General features: G+C 58.6%; 8 protein-coding genes across 8 annotated transcripts; 4 read left to right on the forward strand and 4 right to left on the reverse strand.

Annotated features, from left to right (window-relative positions):
• Nucleotides 1-101: 101 nt before the first annotated feature.
• BO86DRAFT_317778 (uncharacterized protein) lies at nt 102-1,664 on the reverse strand (the record flags this gene model as incomplete). The annotated part of the gene is made up of 1 exon (XM_025668184.1): nt 102-1,664. One exon carries the CDS (start codon nt 1,662-1,664, stop codon nt 102-104), a length of 1,563 nt encoding a protein of 520 aa, XP_025525625.1.
• Nucleotides 1,665-2,879: 1,215 nt separating this feature from the next.
• BO86DRAFT_435510 (Zn(II)2Cys6 transcription factor) lies at nt 2,880-5,403 on the reverse strand (the record flags this gene model as incomplete). Its single annotated transcript, XM_025675964.1, has 2 exons — nt 2,880-4,204; nt 4,252-5,403. The coding sequence occupies 2 exons, from the start codon at nt 5,401-5,403 to the stop codon at nt 3,209-3,211; spliced, it is 2,148 nt and encodes a 715-aa protein (XP_025525626.1). The 3' UTR covers nt 2,880-3,208.
• Nucleotides 5,404-5,519: 116 nt separating this feature from the next.
• BO86DRAFT_435514 (ketopantoate reductase family protein) lies at nt 5,520-6,856 on the forward strand. The gene is made up of 2 exons (XM_025675965.1): nt 5,520-5,894; nt 5,968-6,856. Exons 1-2 carry the CDS (start codon nt 5,702-5,704, stop codon nt 6,810-6,812), a joined length of 1,038 nt encoding a protein of 345 aa, XP_025525627.1. The 5' UTR covers nt 5,520-5,701; the 3' UTR covers nt 6,813-6,856.
• A 1,381-nt stretch (nt 6,857-8,237) lies between these two features.
• BO86DRAFT_401546 (uncharacterized protein) lies at nt 8,238-9,307 on the forward strand (the record flags this gene model as incomplete). The annotated part of the gene is made up of 3 exons (XM_025673781.1): nt 8,238-8,584; nt 8,676-9,181; nt 9,234-9,307. 3 exons carry the CDS (start codon nt 8,238-8,240, stop codon nt 9,305-9,307), a joined length of 927 nt encoding a protein of 308 aa, XP_025525628.1.
• A 415-nt stretch (nt 9,308-9,722) lies between these two features.
• Nucleotides 9,723-11,336, reverse strand: BO86DRAFT_435523 (alpha-hydroxy acid oxidase; the record flags this gene model as incomplete). The annotated part of the gene is made up of 7 exons (XM_025675966.1): nt 11,207-11,336; nt 11,109-11,142; nt 10,709-11,052; nt 10,428-10,589; nt 10,007-10,335; nt 9,845-9,921; nt 9,723-9,795 (listed from the first exon to the last, which is right to left on the reverse strand). The coding sequence occupies exons 1-7, from the start codon at nt 11,298-11,300 to the stop codon at nt 9,723-9,725; spliced, it is 1,113 nt and encodes a 370-aa protein (XP_025525629.1). The 5' UTR covers nt 11,301-11,336.
• A 331-nt stretch (nt 11,337-11,667) lies between these two features.
• On the forward strand, nt 11,668-13,568 carry BO86DRAFT_366206 (flavin-containing amine oxidase; the record flags this gene model as incomplete). Its single annotated transcript, XM_025670089.1, has 2 exons — nt 11,668-12,405; nt 12,459-13,568. The coding sequence occupies 2 exons, from the start codon at nt 11,668-11,670 to the stop codon at nt 13,527-13,529; spliced, it is 1,809 nt and encodes a 602-aa protein (XP_025525630.1). The 3' UTR covers nt 13,530-13,568.
• A 186-nt stretch (nt 13,569-13,754) lies between these two features.
• Nucleotides 13,755-15,070, forward strand: BO86DRAFT_420587 (uncharacterized protein; the record flags this gene model as incomplete). Its single annotated transcript, XM_025675216.1, has 2 exons — nt 13,755-13,801; nt 13,843-15,070. The coding sequence occupies 2 exons, from the start codon at nt 13,755-13,757 to the stop codon at nt 15,068-15,070; spliced, it is 1,275 nt and encodes a 424-aa protein (XP_025525631.1).
• Nucleotides 15,071-15,126: 56 nt separating this feature from the next.
• BO86DRAFT_401550 (uncharacterized protein) lies at nt 15,127-15,888 on the reverse strand (the record flags this gene model as incomplete). Its single annotated transcript, XM_025673782.1, has 1 exon — nt 15,127-15,888. One exon carries the CDS (start codon nt 15,886-15,888, stop codon nt 15,127-15,129), a length of 762 nt encoding a protein of 253 aa, XP_025525632.1.
• Between the last annotated feature and the right edge of the window lie 1,696 nt (nt 15,889-17,584).

Below are 17,584 nucleotides of genomic sequence, written 5' to 3' on the forward strand. Positions count from 1 at the left end.
AAGAAGAAGAAGAAGAAGAAGAAGAAGAAGAAGAAGAAGAAGAAGAAGAAGAAGAAGAAGAAGAAGAAGAAGAAGAAGAAGAAGAAGAAGAAGAAACGCGCCTATCCCCACACCCTCTCCCACCACCTCCCCTTCCTCCCCCCACCATCCTCACCCTCACACTCAACCACCAACTCCAACGCCTCGACCTCCTCCAGCCCACTCCTCAAATCCACCTCGTGGACACTCAACCACCAGCCCTCGCCCCACCTCCACGCCCCCAACCCCCATCTCACCGCATACACCCCCAAAAACACAAACGCCCCGATATAACTCGTCAAAAACCCACTCACACTCCAATTCCCCGCCACAAAATACTGAAACCCCTGCCCCAGCAGAATCGCCGGACACACCACCATAGCAGCCCAGGCCCCATACGGCTGCCAGCACGAGCGATACGGCACGGCAACACGCTGCACGGCACACGCCCGACGAAACCGGAGGTAGACGACCGCGCAGGCCGTCCAGCTGATCATGCCGGCGGAGTTAGTCAGGCTGACGAACCAGGTGAACACGGTGCTGGCGCCGGCGCTGCAGTCCATGTAGGCGAGGGCGCCGAAGCTGGCGCTGGCCAGGACGGCGTAGTAGGGCACGCCGTGGCGGGTGCACCTTTTGAAGAGTGGCGGGGCGGCGCCGGCCGCGGCGAGGGAGTAGAGCGTGCGGCTGGACATGTACAGGTACGAGTTCGCGGCGGACCAGGCCGACGTGATGATCACGGCGTTGACGACGCTGTCCAGGCCGGAGATCCCCGCGTGCTTGATGGCGATCACCCACGGCGAGGCGTTGACGCCCGTCCCCGTGGTCAGGCCGGACGCGTTGCTGGGGCAGATCACCCCGATGGCCAGCACGCCGAGCACGTAGAAGACCAGTAACCGGTAGAAGAATTGGCGCGCCGCGCGGGGCAGGTTCGTGCGTGGGTTCTGCATTTCGCCGGCGGCGACCACCAACAGCTCGGGGCCGAAGGTGAAGGAGAAGACCGAGTAGCAGAGCGTGTAGACGAAGGCGCAGAAGCGGCCGGTTGCGCCAGATACTAAATACGTGTTGGTGGCCCCCGGGTGGTTCCAGTAGTGGAAGCCCAGTCGGGTGTGGCTGGGTCCGCCGCCCCAGAAGAGGATGAAGCTCAGGATCAACAGGCCGAGGATCAGGAAGACTTTCAGCGAGGCGAACCAGAATTCCGTCTCGCCGTAGATGCGCACGGGGCTGAAGTTCAATGCGAATACGACGAGGAGCATGAGGGTTATCCAGACGGCGAGTGGGACGGGGTTGCTCCAGTAGTTGATGACCAGAGCGGCGGCGGTGGTTTCGTACGCCACTAGGATGCCGAAGCTGTACCAGTATAGCAGCCCCAAAGAGAGGCCGAGGGATGGGGAGACGAAGCGCGTGGCGTAGGCGGCCATCGAGCAGCCGTGGACGGGCAGGTAGGTGTTCATCTCGGTGGTGGCGGTGATGACGGCGTAGACGAGGAGGCAGATTAGGGCGTACGAGAGGAGGAGGAAGGCGGGGCCCGCGATGGAAAGCGCAGACCCGACCCCGACGAAGAGTCCGGTGCCGATCGTGCCCCCGATGGCCAGCATCTGCGCGTGGCGCGACTTGATGCCCCGTTGCGTGTGGGGGAGGCGGTGCATATCGCCCTCCCCATAGTCGATGGTGGGGTCGGGGGACTCGTGGTCGTGGGCCTCGAGGGCCTTATCGGCGGAGGTGGCTTTGGCTGTCATATTGCTGGTTCGCCCGGTGTTAATACGGGCGGAGGAGAAAAGGGGGCAACACGTACCGGCACTGGAGTGCCAGTCTGGGGTTGACTATATATGCGTCCCCGGGCTGCAGCGATTGACTAGCGGCAGAGATAGGGTTAGCATCTCCGCTGAGATAGCTCGCCCTCGCTGACTGGTTGGCTGCTCTATCGGTGGCGTTGCCTCGATAGCCACTTATCTGGGAGCAGTTTGATATCGATAACCGGATAGGCAGGTCTCTCCACCGAGTTGCCGTTTTGGGGAGCTGGCGAGATGCATGACATCTGTACTAAGCATATAAATGCATGCGTCTGCGACATGGACAACAACGGATGATCTGTCTCGACTATACAAGCCGTGAGAATATACCGCAGAACGAGATCACGATGCCGATCAGCTCCACGACAATTGAGCATGACTGAAAAATAAGACCTCATCCATAAAACAGCGTTGGAGCCGATGACACGGTGCCAGTCTCCTGGCTTCTTCCCATGGGCTGACTTACCCCCCCCCCCCCCACCCCAAAGCGGCGCTGGCCCCCACATAACCTTCAATTGCGAGCTAAAAGTAGTCGTCTTGCCCCAGCTCATTGGAGCTTCCCTCTGAAAGAAATGAGCGGTCACACCGCACTGCGGACGTCCGAACACAACCACTGCTTCTGGCCGAGTTCGCCTCGCCGCCCTACCCCCTTGCTTGCCTCATAGCATCTAGGCCCCCATCCTCACAACACCCACCTTTCAGAATACTCTCAATCTCCACCTCCATTAGGATCTAGACCCGATAGGCTATAGCACATCCTGTGGATGCTGCAGACCTTTGGCGAGCACACCATCATCCAGCAATATAAGCCCCCCTCCTCCCCCCTGGCAATCCCTTCCACAACCAACCTTGCTTTGTCCTTTGCCACCTCCACCCGAGACGCTCAATCTTTACCTTTCTCACTACATTCCACAGAAAGGTGCAATCCGTCCACACTTTACTTGTGGAGGGGTGGAGGTAATGGATGGGTCTTGCGCCATAGAGTGGGAAATTATGAAATGTTTCCAATCATGAGGAACATTGTGTGTGGGTAAAGTGTCGTGCTTATGCAGCTTTGTAAAAGGCAATGAATCCGAGTGGTTGGTTATCGATGGTGGTTGGCAAATGATGGAGGGGTCGGCTGCTGCTGCTAACTCAACTGAGGGCAAGCATGGTTGCAGAAGAGGGGGCAGGATTTCACCCTTCGAATTAGGGGTGGATCCGTGAGTGCTCCTCTTGCTGTCTTTGCGCGATTAAAGGGTCGGGAGTAGGGGTGATGCTACATTAGGCTGCCAGCCATCACCATACCGACAGTTTCCACCAGAGGGTGATAGGTGGGTAGTAGGGAGAAGGTACATGCAGTGAGCTGACCACGAGAAACATCAAACCCACAAGCGGCAGCTACCCCCAGACAAGAACATCTATATGTAATATAGACTGATCCCCTCCTCGCGCAAGATCTGTGGCCAGCTGGCCGTGTTGCCCGTGTTCTGTCGCTGGCGCTCCCAAACCAGCCGGATGGCGCCCAGCGCGTGCTCAAACACCCCGACACTGCTCCGCTGGCCAGCCGACTCGAACCACCGCACGAACCAGCTCTGCAACGTGGGATCAATCGCTTCGCACGCGGCAATAAACGCTGCCCACAGGAACGGGGCCGCCACGCGCGAAGAGCCCGCTTGCTCCTCATTTCCCTGCTCGTACTCAGCAAGCGCCTCCCGCACCTGCCAGGCTTTATCTTGCAGAATCATCGGATCCACGTCGTAGATCCGGCGGTAGAAGAAGATGAGCAACGCCTTGTGCAACACGCTGCTGAGCTGGTAGCTGCGGCGGCTGTTGCCGCTTTCAATCGCGTCCGACGTGCCATTGACATCGACGGCGAGGGGCGGCGGCCGCCATGCGGAGATGCAGCGCTCTAGACTCCGTGCCCGCGCATTGAACTGCTTGAAGTCGAGTGTGCTGCCGCTGCTGCCAGCATCAGCCAAGTCGCGCTCATTGCCCAACCGGGTCACCTGCGAGAGGAGGAAGAACGGCGGCTCCAGCAGCCCAAACACCTGCGGGTACATGGTCGAGTCCCACCGGCCGGGGATCTCCAGGTGAAGGTCATTCTCGCCCTGGTGCGGCTCTTTGAGCTCCTCCATGCGTTGGTCGAGACGGCCCTCCCATTGGCGCAGCCGGAACGACCGGCTGGATGCTATGGAGCCGACAGTAGCCTCCGGCGAGGCATGATCAATCTCTTCATCCGTCGGCACTGGGGGCAGGACTGACGTGCTTTCGTGGAAGATGCGCAGGTAGACGTAGCAGTGGTGCAGCAGGCGGACCTTGCGGGACTTGCGGGGTTTGGGCAGGCCACGGAAACGCACCCAATTCTCGCAGTCAAGCAGACAACGGCGGACACGCTCTTCGCTGCCTTGGTATGCCTGGATCAATCAGCGATGTTGGAGATGATGTAGTCAGGAATGCGTACTGAGACGGTATGAATGCACAGGAGGGCGATAAGAATGTCTTTGTACTTGACCTTCTTGACGGTCGATGACGCGTCTCGCAAGGCCCGCTTGAGGTGGGTTTGCGCCTCTGCTGCCAGGGCTTCTGCTTGCCCGCCCCAGTAGTTGGCCGAGCCGCGGGTGGCAGAGGCTCCTCGTTGGGCAAAGGCGCCCGCGGCAAGGATGGCGCTGAAGATGGTCATCTGCGTCGACGCAACGCTTTCGCCCATGGTCAGGCGGGCCAATGTCTCCATGGCGCTCGACACAAACAGGGTCTCCCAAGGATTCTTGCGCGATTGGATCAGCGAGAAAAGTGGCACTACGTCGTGCTTATAGACAGACAGAAGGAAAGGAGCGTCGGGTGGTGCGCGATTGGTGACGGTCGGCGGAGACCGCAGACTTGGTGCCGATAAAAATGGAGATGATAGCCCCAGTGACGAGGAAGTCGACGGCCCCATCAACAAGCCACTGGCGAGGGACTGGGACGGGGAGGAGAAGTCATCCCCCTCAGATAACGGCATGGCAGCACTGAAGAAGTTCTGCGTCGACAGATCCCCCAGCCCCTCGACATCTAGGTTACCAAAGAGGCAATCGAGTAAGGGGTCACTGGCAAAGGCATCCTCCAGGGCGAGGTCGAGTCCAGTCTCCGGAGGAATCTCCACCAGTGGTAACTCCGAGTCCGCTGGGAGAGTGTCTATCAGGACGGGGCTGGGGTCAGGCTCAGCTGGAACGAGACGAAAGGCACCAAACGGCCCCAACTGGGTGAAGAAGCTCTGAGTCGGAGGGGCCCCGTCCCTCTCCTCACAGTCTCCATCTAGTCGAGAGAGCACGGTGTTGACATTGTGGGGGTTGAGACTAGCCACCAGCTGCTCGCTCATCTGCTGGCGACAGTGCTCGGTGAACAGCGGCCGTCGACATCGCGAGCCGTGACTCTCCCCGGAGTCAAACAAGAGCCGAATGCCATACTGCTCACAGACGAGACCAGCTCGCTCACACATCCGACAGGATGGTCGTGTCTCGTCACATTTGGCATGCCGACGCCGGCAGGTCTCGCACCCGCCCAGCGACCGTGACCGGGCGGAGGCAGGCTTGCCGCTATGCGGGGAAGTCGTCGCGGTGATCTGTTCAGCGGCCATGGTATCAGTTGGGTTATCGATAAAGAAAGCTCAGAAACAGGCAACTGATGGCAATCAAATGGGGGAGGTGATCTCGAGAAAAGACAAAAAGAGGGGGAAGAGGCGGAGATAAGAAAGGAAAGTGAGGCCGGGATGACTTGCCGGTTTGATCCCCGAAGCGGGGAATCCATCCTGTCTGCAGCCCTAATCCGATAAGCTGGGAGATAACTTGGAACCCATTATTTATCTACATTTGTCTTCCATCTACCGGACCCAACCGACATCATCTTGCTTGACTGACCAGAACAGAACAACCAAAATGCAGAACAAAGCCAACGTCCTCCTGATCGGCTGCGGTGGCATCGGCACCATCGGGGCCCTCAACCTCGAACTGGGCGGCCAAGCCACTGTCACCGCGGTCTTGCGATCCAACTACGAACATGTCAAGGAACATGGCTTCTCCATCAAATCCATCGACCACGGCGAGGTCGAAGGCTTCAAACCGTCTCTTCGTACGGACCCTTCTTGTTCCCCCTGCTTTGAGCCTCAGCCCCTTGAATCATCTCCACTAACATCCAACACCAGTCCGCAACACCATCCCCGACCTCACCACCGAATCCCTCCCTCCCTACGACTATATCATCGTAACCACCAAGAACTACGCCGATATCCCCCCGTCCGTCGCGACTCTCATCCATCCCGCCGTCACCCCAGGCCACACCCGCATCGTATTGCTGCAAAACGGCCTCAACATCCACAAACCCCTGCAATCCGCCTTCCCCACCAACATCATCCTCAGCGGCGTGAGTTTCTGCGGCTCCCACCAAGTCGCTCCGGGGAAGATTGTGCATGAAGACGACGACGAGCTGTACATCGGAGCCTTCCGCAACCCGGTCTTCTCTCCGGAGGTCGAAGACGCCGCCGCGCAGGACTTCGTGCGCATCTACGGCGCCGGCGGCAAGTGCCAGCCCCAGTTCAACGCCGACGTGGCTTTCAGTCGGTGGCGCAAGTTGCTGTACAACGCGTGCCTGAACCCGATCTGCGCCATCACCGATCTGGATACTGGTCGGATCCAGTTGGCTGAGGGGGTGATTGAGGACCTGGTCCGCCCGGCGATGCGGGAGATCCAGGCGGCGGCCAAGGCGTGCGCGGGCGTACAGCTGCCCGACGAGACCCTGGAGTTTATGATCACCATGGATCCGATCACCATGTATAACCCCCCGAGTATGCAGGTGGACGTGCGGAGTGGGCGGTTCACGGAGTTTGAGAATCTGGTGGGCGAGGCGGTGCGTGAGGGTCGGGTCAAGGGAGTGGCCATGCCGACGTTGACGGTGCTGTATGGGATCCTGAAGGCAATTCAGTGGCGGACGAAGGAGAAGAGGGGTCTGGTGACGGTACCGGAGGCGGTGGACCACACGGTTCAGAAGTAGTTGTTTTGTTGTAACTGTGAGGAGGGCGCAGATGGTTCTGTTGGAATACAGTAGAATATATTGTTTGGTTCGTGTATGATCGACTAATATCGCATACTGCAGCAATTGGACTCTGATCTTGTATCTCACGGTCGCATTCCAGATCATCGTTTTGCAAGCTAGATTCATATTCTCTAAAGATATGTTGGGGTGCAACTAACCCGAGAAGACCCGGTCGCAGATTTCTTTTTCTTCGTTTTCAGTCCATCGCGCCATGTGCTGGGCATCGTCAGTCGTTGCTTCTGTGATCTTCGCGATAAAACGCTAGTCTGAGGCGCAAGCGGCCGGGTCAGAGGAGCAGAATGGTAGAAACAGCGCTCGAATCGACCAGCATCGAAACAACGTCCACAAATGGGACTCTGGCGGTCGCATCTTAGCTTGGCCTTTCTGCATGGTTAGCAGGATGAGAGCTGCCATTGCGACGAGAATTGCCATTTCAGGCCGCAGGCTTCAGCCATGATCGTAAATGATAACACATTGAGTCTGGTTCTAGAATGAGGTCATCGCCTTAAGAAACCGTATTGCCTATCTCGGCAATCTGGGTCAGCCGAACTCCGATCAGCTTTTGTCCTGTTTGTCAGAGGCAAGAAGATATTTTTGCTTTAAGACGAATGAGAAAGTGAGAAATTCATGTGGCTCTTAAGTGATGTTCCCCGACAAGATGGATCCTAGGCCTCTGAAACGTGCATAAGAAGTTGCCGTTCCATGGGGGTTCACCCAATATATATAGACTCTTCAGCAACATCAGGCATTCATTTCATAGTTATCATCTGAGTCAACGACTGGCATAACCATGGCAGGCCAAGATGATCTAGTAACTGAGCACATGATTTCAGACAGGACTGCGAGTATGTAAACACCACGAATTCGTGTAGATTTCTTCCTTCCTCACCAATTTCATGACGCTCTAGGCATCAGGCTTTCTTCTTTGGGCTAGTAAATTTATCAGTATTTCATCTATAATCGATACAATCCGTCTTTGCGTACAGAGTTGATCCTGAGTTTTGGCCCCCCGGGGGTTCGAAAGCGCTAGGGAAATGTTACCAGAGTGGGAAAATGGGTCGCAGATGGAAGGATCCAAAGAACATCTGCAGGCACTGCTCTTCCGACTCGGCCCCAATCCTTCAATTCCCATCGCTGCTGCCTGCATCAACGCATCTGAGCCCTGGACCCTGTCAGAACGATGCTCACCACGGGCAGCGATCGCCTTCAATACGGCCCGCTTAGCCCCCACGCGAACGTTCGTATTTACCACAACCCCTGACTCGGAACTGCTATAAGAGCCTGGGGCCTCCCAGTCTCGCCGTCATGCCGCAAGCCCTAATTTTATCACCAGATTCTCCTCGACCCGTTCACCAACCCAACCAAGCATAAACCCACCACAGAATGCACCTCCCCACCATCGCCGTAACCCTCGCCCTCCTCCTCCCCCCAGCCCTCTGCACCCCCCTCCTCGACTTCTCCGCCGCCAACGGAGACCCCCCGTCCACCCTAGGCATCCTGAACCTCGAAGAGGCGCGCGACGAGAAGATCTCCGCCAACACGAACGACCTCTACATCAAGCTGGCCACCGACCCGCACGGCGTCCCGGCCCTACACTACCACCGCAAACAGTCCTACATCCGCGCCGAGTACCACGCGCTCGCCAACACAATCGAAGAGAACAAGACCTACTACATCGGCTACAAGTTCTCACTCGGCGTGATCGAGCAGAGTCTGATGATCTTTCAATTGTAGCTCCCCTCTTATCCTCCCATGCCCCCCTCACCCCGCGAACAAAGAGAACAGTGACCGACCCGCTAACCCTCCGGCCCCGGGGCACAGCAAAGCCTACGCCGGCAACAACGCCGCCACCAACGGCGCCATCATCCCGCTCTCCCTCGAGGTCAAAAGCGGGCAGCTGCACCTGCAGTACCAGGCCGATAGTTCGAGCGGGCGGGAGCCGCAGTGGTCGCGCGCTGTCGACACGGACACGGTGTACGCGGTGGGGGTGGTGATCCACACGGGCCGGCCGGGGTGGGTCGAGTTCTACTTCGATGGCGAGCCGCAGACGCTCGGGGATGCGGGGGCGACCAGGTTGTCGGCGAATACGTGGACGGGCCGCACGGAGCCCAAGTTCGGGGCGTATCGTGGGGAGGCGGTTGCCGTCGATACGTATGTGTATCGCGTGCAGATTGGGACGGAGGTGGCGGATATTGCGGAGGCGGCGGGGTTGGGTAGGGGTTCTACGCCGAGTGTAAGTGCTGGTGCTGCGGGAGGTAAGACTGCGAGTGCTGCTGCAACGAGTGCCATCGCTACGGGGTCTTGTTCCTGGGAGGGACATTGTGCAGGTATGTCTGTTTTGCGGTGGAGGGGTTGGTTGGGTATAGCTGACGTGAGTAGGAGCTTCTTGCGCGACGGAGGATGATTGTTCGGATGAGTTGGTTTGTACCGCGGGGAAGTGTGCGTCGTCTTGATTTGATATTCAGGTTGAGATTCTGCGAAGGGTAAGATGTGGAGGATGAACCGGCAATAACAGAGGATTTATATGAGGTAGAGCAAGCAGCAGGAGGCCTTGTTTTAGTGACCAGATTTGTATAATACGGTGAATAATGCGAAAATGATGGGAGGAATTCGTACCTCGATATCACCGTTAGTGAAAACCTCAAGAACCCCCGCGAGGAAAAGGAATGTGTAGGAGCACTTCCAGCTTTGAGGTTATCTACTTGGACTCATCATCGTCGTAAGAAAGAAGCTACAGCCTACTTTGACCTAGGCGCTCCCGCTGCTGTAGAAGAAATGTAGGTATTGTTTGTACACTCCTGCTATAGGAGATACTCAGCTCGCAACCAGTTTCATATATATAAGAAATGCACCGTCTATTTTTGCCATCTACAGTTTCGCCAATACCCCCCTCTCCAACACCGCCAAATGCTCCGGCGTGATATCCGCAATCGTCCGACACCTGCATCCAGTCAGCACACACTCCACCCAGCGTTTCGCGACGAACTCACCCAGCAAGCATCATCGTCCGACAGAACTCATCATAGATAATCCGGATCGCCAAATCCACCCCTTGCTCCCCATTATACTACACACGCAAACGTTAGCACCGCCCCGAATCCCCACTCACGTTACCCCACCCCCCAAAACAAAGTAAAGGAAAAGAAACATACCGCCAACCCCCAAATCGGCACCCTCCCGACAAAACAACAACTCGCTCCCAGCGCCAACGCCTTGAACACATCCGCGCCCCGACGAATCCCCCCGTCCACGGCCAGCGGGATCCGGCCCTTGGCGACGGGGGCACACACGCGCAGCGCATCCAACGTGGCCGGCACCCCGTCCAGCTGCCGCCCGCCGTGGTTGGAGATGAGCACCCCGTCCACGCCATGCTGGATGGCCAGCTCGATGTCGGCGGGCGCGTACACGCCCTTCAGCCAGATGGCGAGGTTGGTGTGCTGCCGTAGCCAGGGGATGGTTTTGGTCCAGTGGATTGTTGCGTCTTTCTTTTGTTAGCACCGGATTGGATTGTGTGGGGGATGGCGGTGGGCTCTGATTAGGGCACGGGGAAGGGAAGGGAAGGGAAAGGCTTACCATATCCCCGCTCATACGTATCCTCCAACCCCATCTCCGCCGCCCCGGCCAGCACAGGAAACTTCAGGTGGGGCGGGAAGTTGAAGTTGTTGCGGGATTCGTTGAGGCGGTTGCCCAGGATGGGGAGGTCGACGCTCACGAACAGGGCTTTGTAGCCTGCCTCTGTTGGTTTTCACTGGTTAGTATCGTTCCACTCTCCGGACTGAGCTCAAAGCGTGGATTGTGTGTGCGCAGCACAGCCAGCACGTCCTCCAAATAATGGCAGAAGGGGCCCAACTCACTCTCCGCCGCCTTGATAATCCTCTCCGTAATACTGATATCCTTGAAGAACGACACCTGCATGATATACGGATTCCCCTTACCCTCACTGGCGGCGATCACCTCCTCGACGCTCGAGGTCGACCACGAGGACAGCGCCATCGGGATGTTATGTGCGGCCGCCGCGCGGGATGTCCCGGTTTCGCCGTCGATGTGGGCGAGTTTGTGGGCTGCGGCTGGGGAGAAGCCGAATGGGAAGGCGATTTTGCTGCCGAATAGGGTGGTGGTTGTGTCGAGGTCGGCGACGTCGCGGAGGACTCGCGGCATGAGTTTGTACCGGCTGTAGGCTTCTTCGTTGTCGCGGAGGCTGTACCTTTTGTTCAGATGGGAGTCAGAGTGTGGGGAGGAGGAAGATAGGCGTACGTGACTAGATCCCCGGCGCCTTCGTTGAAGTAGTCTGTCTCCTTCTGTTAGGCTTGATTGGGGTTGGGGATTGAGGGGCGAGTGGAGTAGGAGCTAACCTCGGACGACCGGGGGCAGGCGTTTTTGCGCCTCGAGCGCCAGGTCGGCGATGGTGAGGACTTTGGTGTCATGGGTTTTGCCGCGGTTGGCCATGTTGACTGCGTCTGTGTGGGAGGGGATGGGGATGGGGGAGATGGGTTGGTGATGATCCTTGCACGAGTTGACAGCTATATACTTCTACTTTCAAGCTGTGTTTCCGACCATCGGTCTATCTACTGCCAGCTTCTCCGCATCAGCCCCCCGCAACGATAAGGCGTTGTCAAGGCAAGTCATCCCGACTCCGCTCATACGGCAAGCCATCCCGGATAAGATAGCCCTAATTGGATTGTCCCGCGATAGCCCACCGGACCGGCTCGCGCATCCAGCATCCAGCATCCATGCATCATCCCTGATATAAGAACCCCGCTTCTACTACACCTTTGGTCTTTGCCACGCAATTATCCTTCCTGTAGTCATCATCATGTCTACCAAGTCTACCCAGTCCATTGTGACGGACCCCGCTGCCTATCACGCCGCCGGGGTCATCTCCAACGGCCCTCTGCTGCACATCTCCGGTCAACCAGGCACCTTAGCTGGCAAGGCCCCCTCCGATGGCGTTTCGCAGATTCATCTGGCCTTGTTGAACCTGCACCGTGTCATCGCCGCGGCCGGTGCGTCGCCGCGTGACATTGTCAGCCTAACCCTCTACGTGGTCAACTACAATGCGGCCAACCGTCTACACCCGAAGCCCCTGCAGACCTTCCTCGCTGGCCATCTTCCTGCCGTGACCGTCGTGCCGGTTCCTGCTTTGGCCGTGCCGGAGTGGAAGTATGAGATCGCTGCAACCGTTGCAGTTCCCTCCCCCGCCGTTCCCCGCTCGCTGCCCTCGCCAACCGATGCCGACGTCGACGTGCTCGTCATCGGCGCAGGTCTCTCCGGTCTGGCAGCAGCCGAGTCGGTCCTCCAATCCGGCCTATCCTGTCTCATCCTGGAGGGCCGTGACCGCGTGGGGGGGAAAACATGGAGTGAGACCCTCCCCAGCGGCACCGGGGTGGTTGACCTGGGCGCCGCCTGGATCAACGACACCAACCAGACCGAAATGATCGCCCTCGCACGACGCGCCGGCGTCGAGCTCATCGAGCAGAACACCACCGGCAATTGCCTGCTGGAACAGGACGACGGCCCTACGGTCCTCTTCCCCTACGGCCAAACCCCATGCGTAAGCTGCAACCCCCCTCGCCTGCGCACTGAACCTACCACTAACAGCCCCAGATCACGCCGCAAATCCAAACCGACCTCGACAACGTGCGCGAAATGTGCGAGGCCGACTGCCAAGCGCTCTCCTGCAGCAACCCCGCCGACCCCGCCCTCGACGCGCTCTCCTTCTACGCCTACCTGCAATCCCGCGACGTCCGCCCGGCCGCGTTAGCGTCTGCCTCCGTCTGGACGCGCGCCATGCTCGGCCAAGAGCCCACGGACATCTCGGCCCTCTACTTCCTGAACTACTGCCGCTCCGGCGGCGGCCTGATCCAGATGCGGTCCGACCGGCGGCACGGGGCGCAGTACCTGCGCGTCCGCGAGGGCACGCAGAGCTTCTCGAAGGCCATGGCCGCCGACCTCCCAGCGAACACCATCCACTTCGGGGAGCGCGTGGACGCCATCCTCCAACAAAGTCCTGGAGCAGGCGGATCAGTCGTCCTCTCTCGAACGGGCCGTGCCATCCGCGCCAAGAAAGTGATCTGCTCCGCCCCGACGCCAGTCCTCCAGACCATCCAATTCACCCCGCCACTCCCGCCCAAAAAGCAGCTGCTGGTCGACTCGTTCCGCTACGGCTACTACACCAAGGTGATGCTGGTGTTCCGGTCGGCGTGGTGGGTCGAGCGCGGCTATTGTGGGCTGGTCCAGTCGTTCAAGGGCCCCGCGTCCATCTACCGGGACACCAGCAGCCCCCGCGATGGCAAGTACGTGCTCACGGCGTTCCTGGCGGGCGAGAGTGGGCGCCAGTGGGCGCGGGAGAAGGACCCGCGGGCCCGGGAGCAGGCGCTGCTGCGCCAGTTGGGCCTGATCTATGATGAGCCTGATCTCCCGGCCAATGAGTTTGTGGAGGCGCGAGGCCATGAGTGGAGCACGGAGGAGTTGTCGGGCTGGGGCTGTCCGTGTCCGGCGCTGCCGCCGGGGGTATTGACGCTGGCGGGTGACGCGTTGCGCGAGCCGGTCGGAAATGTGCATTTCGTGGGGACGGAGACGGCGGCGGAGTGGAAGGGATATATGGAGGGGGCGGTGCGGAGTGGGCGGCGCGGCGCGAGGGAGGTGGTGCAGGGGTTGAATCGGAGTCGACTGTGATGGGAGATGGTGGATTGAGATGGCAATAGACAATTGAAGATGATGAAGAGGTTGTGTTGAGGGAGTCAATGTTGCAAGTAAACAATCCAGGCGGGCGGAGATACGGGGCACGGCCAATCCATAACTCCGGGGCATGAGCATTACATAAGCGAATCTCGCCCCTCGCGTTCATTTGTTGCTTCTTGAACGGCTTCACCCCTTAATCTTAAGCTCATCCCACTACTCATGAAATCATCATGTCACTCCGACTCCGGCGCCTTCTCCCTGCCATTGTCATTGTTGCGATTATCTACACCTTCCACCACTCCTTCAGCTTCTCCGCCTCACCTCCGCCCCTCCCTCTCCATCCCACCCCCTCCGACTGCGCCCTCCCCCCAATCTACAATGACGTGCTGGTCATCCTCAAAACCGGCATCACCGAGGCCCGCACCAAAGTGCCCCCGCACCTGACCACCACCCTGCGCTGCATCCCCAACTACGTGATCTACTCCGACTACGCCGAGCCCCTCTCCTCCACAATCTCCACGCAAGACATCCTGGGCCCGTACATCTCCAGCGCCACGAAATCCACCAACCCGGACTTCGGCCTGTACAACCGCGTCCGCCTCGCCGGCCACAGCGGCCTCACGCCCGCCGACCTGGTCGCAGACGTCAACACGCCGATTGGCAAACCCAACAACCCGGGCTGGAAGCTGGACAAGTGGAAATTCTTGCCGATGGTGGACGCCGCGCTGGCCGCGCGCCCGTCGGCCAAGTGGTTCGTCTTCATGGAGGCCGACACCTACCTCCTCTGGCACAACCTGGCCGCCTGGCTGGCGCGCTTCGACCCCGACCAGCCGTGGTACCTCGGCAACCAGATGCAGATCGTGGACGCGCTGTTCGCGCACGGCGGATCGGGGTTCGTGCTCTCGCGGCCCGCCATGGAGCGCGCCCGCGACCTGCGCGCGCAGAGCGGCGACGGCTGGGAGACGGCCGTTGACGCCCACTGGGCCGGCGACTGTCTGCTGGGCATCCTGCTGGAGAGCTGCGGCGTGTCGCTGACCTGGAGCTGGCCCATGTTGCAGATCGCGCCGCCTTCGGAGGTGGATTTCTTTGCGGTGCGTGCGGATACCCCCGATCGTGTGTGGTGTTATCCTGCGGTGTCGTTTCATCATTTGGAGGGGGAAGGGGATTTGCGGGGTTTGGTGGAGTTGGAGGAAGGGTGGCAGCGCGATGGGTATGCTGGTCGGGTGATGGCTTATCGGGATGTGTTTTGGCGGGTGGTTTGGGGGCAGATCCAGTCTCCGAAAGAAGGGTGGGATAATTTGGTGGGCGATGAGGTCGGGCAGACTGCCACGGTGGATGAGTGTAGGGAGATGTGTGCCCATGAGGCGCTGTGTCTTGGGTATCGGTTTGCGGTCGCGGATGGGAGGTGTCGGTTGGGGAGGGGGATGCAGCTGGGCAAGAAGGCGGACGGGTTTACGTCCGGTTGGATGACGCATCGGGTTCAGGCGGTTGCGGACAGTTTGGGCCGGTGTGAGGCCATCAGTTGGATTGGTTGAGACCGCAGTGCAGGTGCAATTCTTCCATTCGTGGATGAAGCGGGGTATCTCTTGCTCTATGGATGTACGGATATTGTGCTATCCCCCTCCTCCTCCTGTTGCTGCCGCCGCCGCTGCTGCTGCTGCTGCTGCTCCTGCTCCAGGTAATACCCCAGGCTCGACCCCCGAATCACAAACTCCCGCGCCAGCCCCTTGACCTGCAAGTCGACCAGCTGCGCATCGCGATACTCATACCGACCGAGCACGATCTCCCGGCCGGCCGAGAAGTCAAACGTGCGCAGCACATCCACCCGAAACTGCACTTTTGGTTCTGCCGCGCTGTCCGCGGCGAGCTGCACGGCGCCCGTGACACTGTACCGGAACCGATCCAGCGCGAGGAACCAATCCCAGCCTTCCTCGCTGGTGGTGGCGTATTCGTGCCAGAAGCTGCTGAAGAGGACGGTGGGCCGCACGCCCGCGACCAGATCCGCGGCGGCCAGGCGCGCCTTGAAGGTCACCAGCGTTTGCACCTCCTCGTAGAAGCGGGGGAGCGCCGCCAGCAGCTCGTCCGGTGAGATGTCGGCGTCCGTGCCCGTGTTACCCAGGTAGTGTTGCAGGTAGTGGGCGAAGTGCGGCTGCTGCTGCTGCTGTTGCGCGGCGAGGGCGTAGAGCCGGGTTTTGGTGGTGTGGTCGGCTGCGGTGGCCTGCTGGGATTTCCACGGGAATTGGACGGCGTGGTCGGTTAGTGGAGGGTCGTGGGGAGGCGGTGGCAGGCTGATGCCTGTGCTGGCGACCGCGATAGTCTGGAGCAGGAGGGCGAGAAGGAGAGGTATCCGCATGCTGGGTGTGGTGTGTGTGATGGCGTAGCTGGGCAGCTGGAGTATGCGGGGTCGGACAAACGCGCTCAGCGGCAGGAGTAGCTTGACGCAAAGCAAGAAACAAGAGCAATAGAGACAGACAGAAAAGACAGACAACAGAGGGGGGAAGGAAAAGAAAGAAACAGAGCAAAGACCCTCAGACCCTCTTAGCTGGTTAACCTCAACCCTAGTCGGAAACCTCCATCAACCTCAAACGCAAGCAGTGGAGCGCGGGAAACGCAGTGCACCTATCATCAGGCTGGACGGCTGGATCGACAACGGTCACCCCCGGATACAGACATGGATCTTCCGACGATTCGTGATGCAGGGTCAGGGTCATGATCGGGCATCTGGAGGTCCAAAATTGACTGGGAGCTGAGGAGTTGGGGGTGGGCAAACGGTGCTTCCGTCTAATTGATGGTGGTTATGACAAGGTGTATGCAGTGGCAGCTGGCAATTGCCTGGATTTCGGCCTGCAGAAGCTGTGGCAGTCCAGTGGGGCTGCCCAGCCTGGGCTGCTGCAGACCCACCGGGCTGAATCTGGGCCTTGCCCTTTGTCGGCTGGGCCGGTTTGGCGTTTGCTGGGCGTTTGCTGAGCGTTTGCTGCACATTTGCATCCGCTGTATCTTCTGGTTGACAGTGTTCTTTTGACCAAGTCTCCCTATTGACACTATGCTCTTACCTAGTTCTCTATTAACGGGTGTGCTCTCACTTAGTCTCCTATTCACGGCCATGCTCTTTTGCCAGTCTCTCTACTAATCCTGTACTCTCTGACCAGAGTTCCCCTTCACGGCTGTGCCTTTGTCTAGTCACCCTATGATCACTGTACTCTCTAGCCCACTTCCGTGAATGGCACCCATTAGCGGCCGTGCTTTTGACTCTCTGAGCAGGTGGAGTTTTGTTATTCTCACCACTCTCTCTTACTCCCCTCTGCGCTATATATATATATGCCTCCAGCGATATACCTCCGTCCCCATCTTTCTTTCTTTGAACCTTCTTCTTATTCCTCTTCTTGTATATATATGTCTTATTGTACTTTCATTATTCTATCAGTCCGCTGCCACTCAGCATGTTTTCTGTTCTGACCTCTGTACACCTTTCCTTTCATCTCCACCTCAGTTTCACGGGAGTCCATTTCCTACCACGCTACCAGCACTCACAAAGCCCTACCAGGAACCAGCTGAGCACCCCTCACTAGATCTTTGACCCGTCCAGAATCACCCTCAATCCAGAGACCATGTGCTCCGTGAAGGTGAGACTATGACCTCGCCGTGCAGTCGCTCCTTCACTAACTGTGACCGCGCAGAAAGAGTCCGGTTCCCTGCTGGTTTTCACCAGGCCATCCTAGGGCATTTCCGTGAATGGCGACACCCGGCCCTTCGCCGAGTGGAATGCTCGTATTCTCCCGTGAGTTCCTCCTCCTCAGATCAAGCCTTGGACTAACAGATTCTCTGTACACCACATCTAGAAATCATCCTTCTCCTCCCACCCCCACCAGAACACGAGAACCTTTCTGTTGTGTTGTACACTGCGTCTCAGCATGTCTGATTTCGAAGAGGGGGATCGTCGTCCCTCTCCTTGGGACATCTTGGGTATGGTGGCGGGAAGCCCATGCTGGAGTTTTTTTCTGGTAAGATGGTGCAGACTCGTACCATGCCTGCTGATGTTTGCTAACCAC

The sequence above is a fragment of the Aspergillus japonicus genome (genome assembly GCF_003184785.1).
Source record: "Aspergillus japonicus CBS 114.51 unplaced genomic scaffold BO86scaffold_42, whole genome shotgun sequence".
NCBI lineage: Eukaryota > Fungi > Ascomycota > Eurotiomycetes > Eurotiales > Aspergillaceae > Aspergillus > Aspergillus japonicus.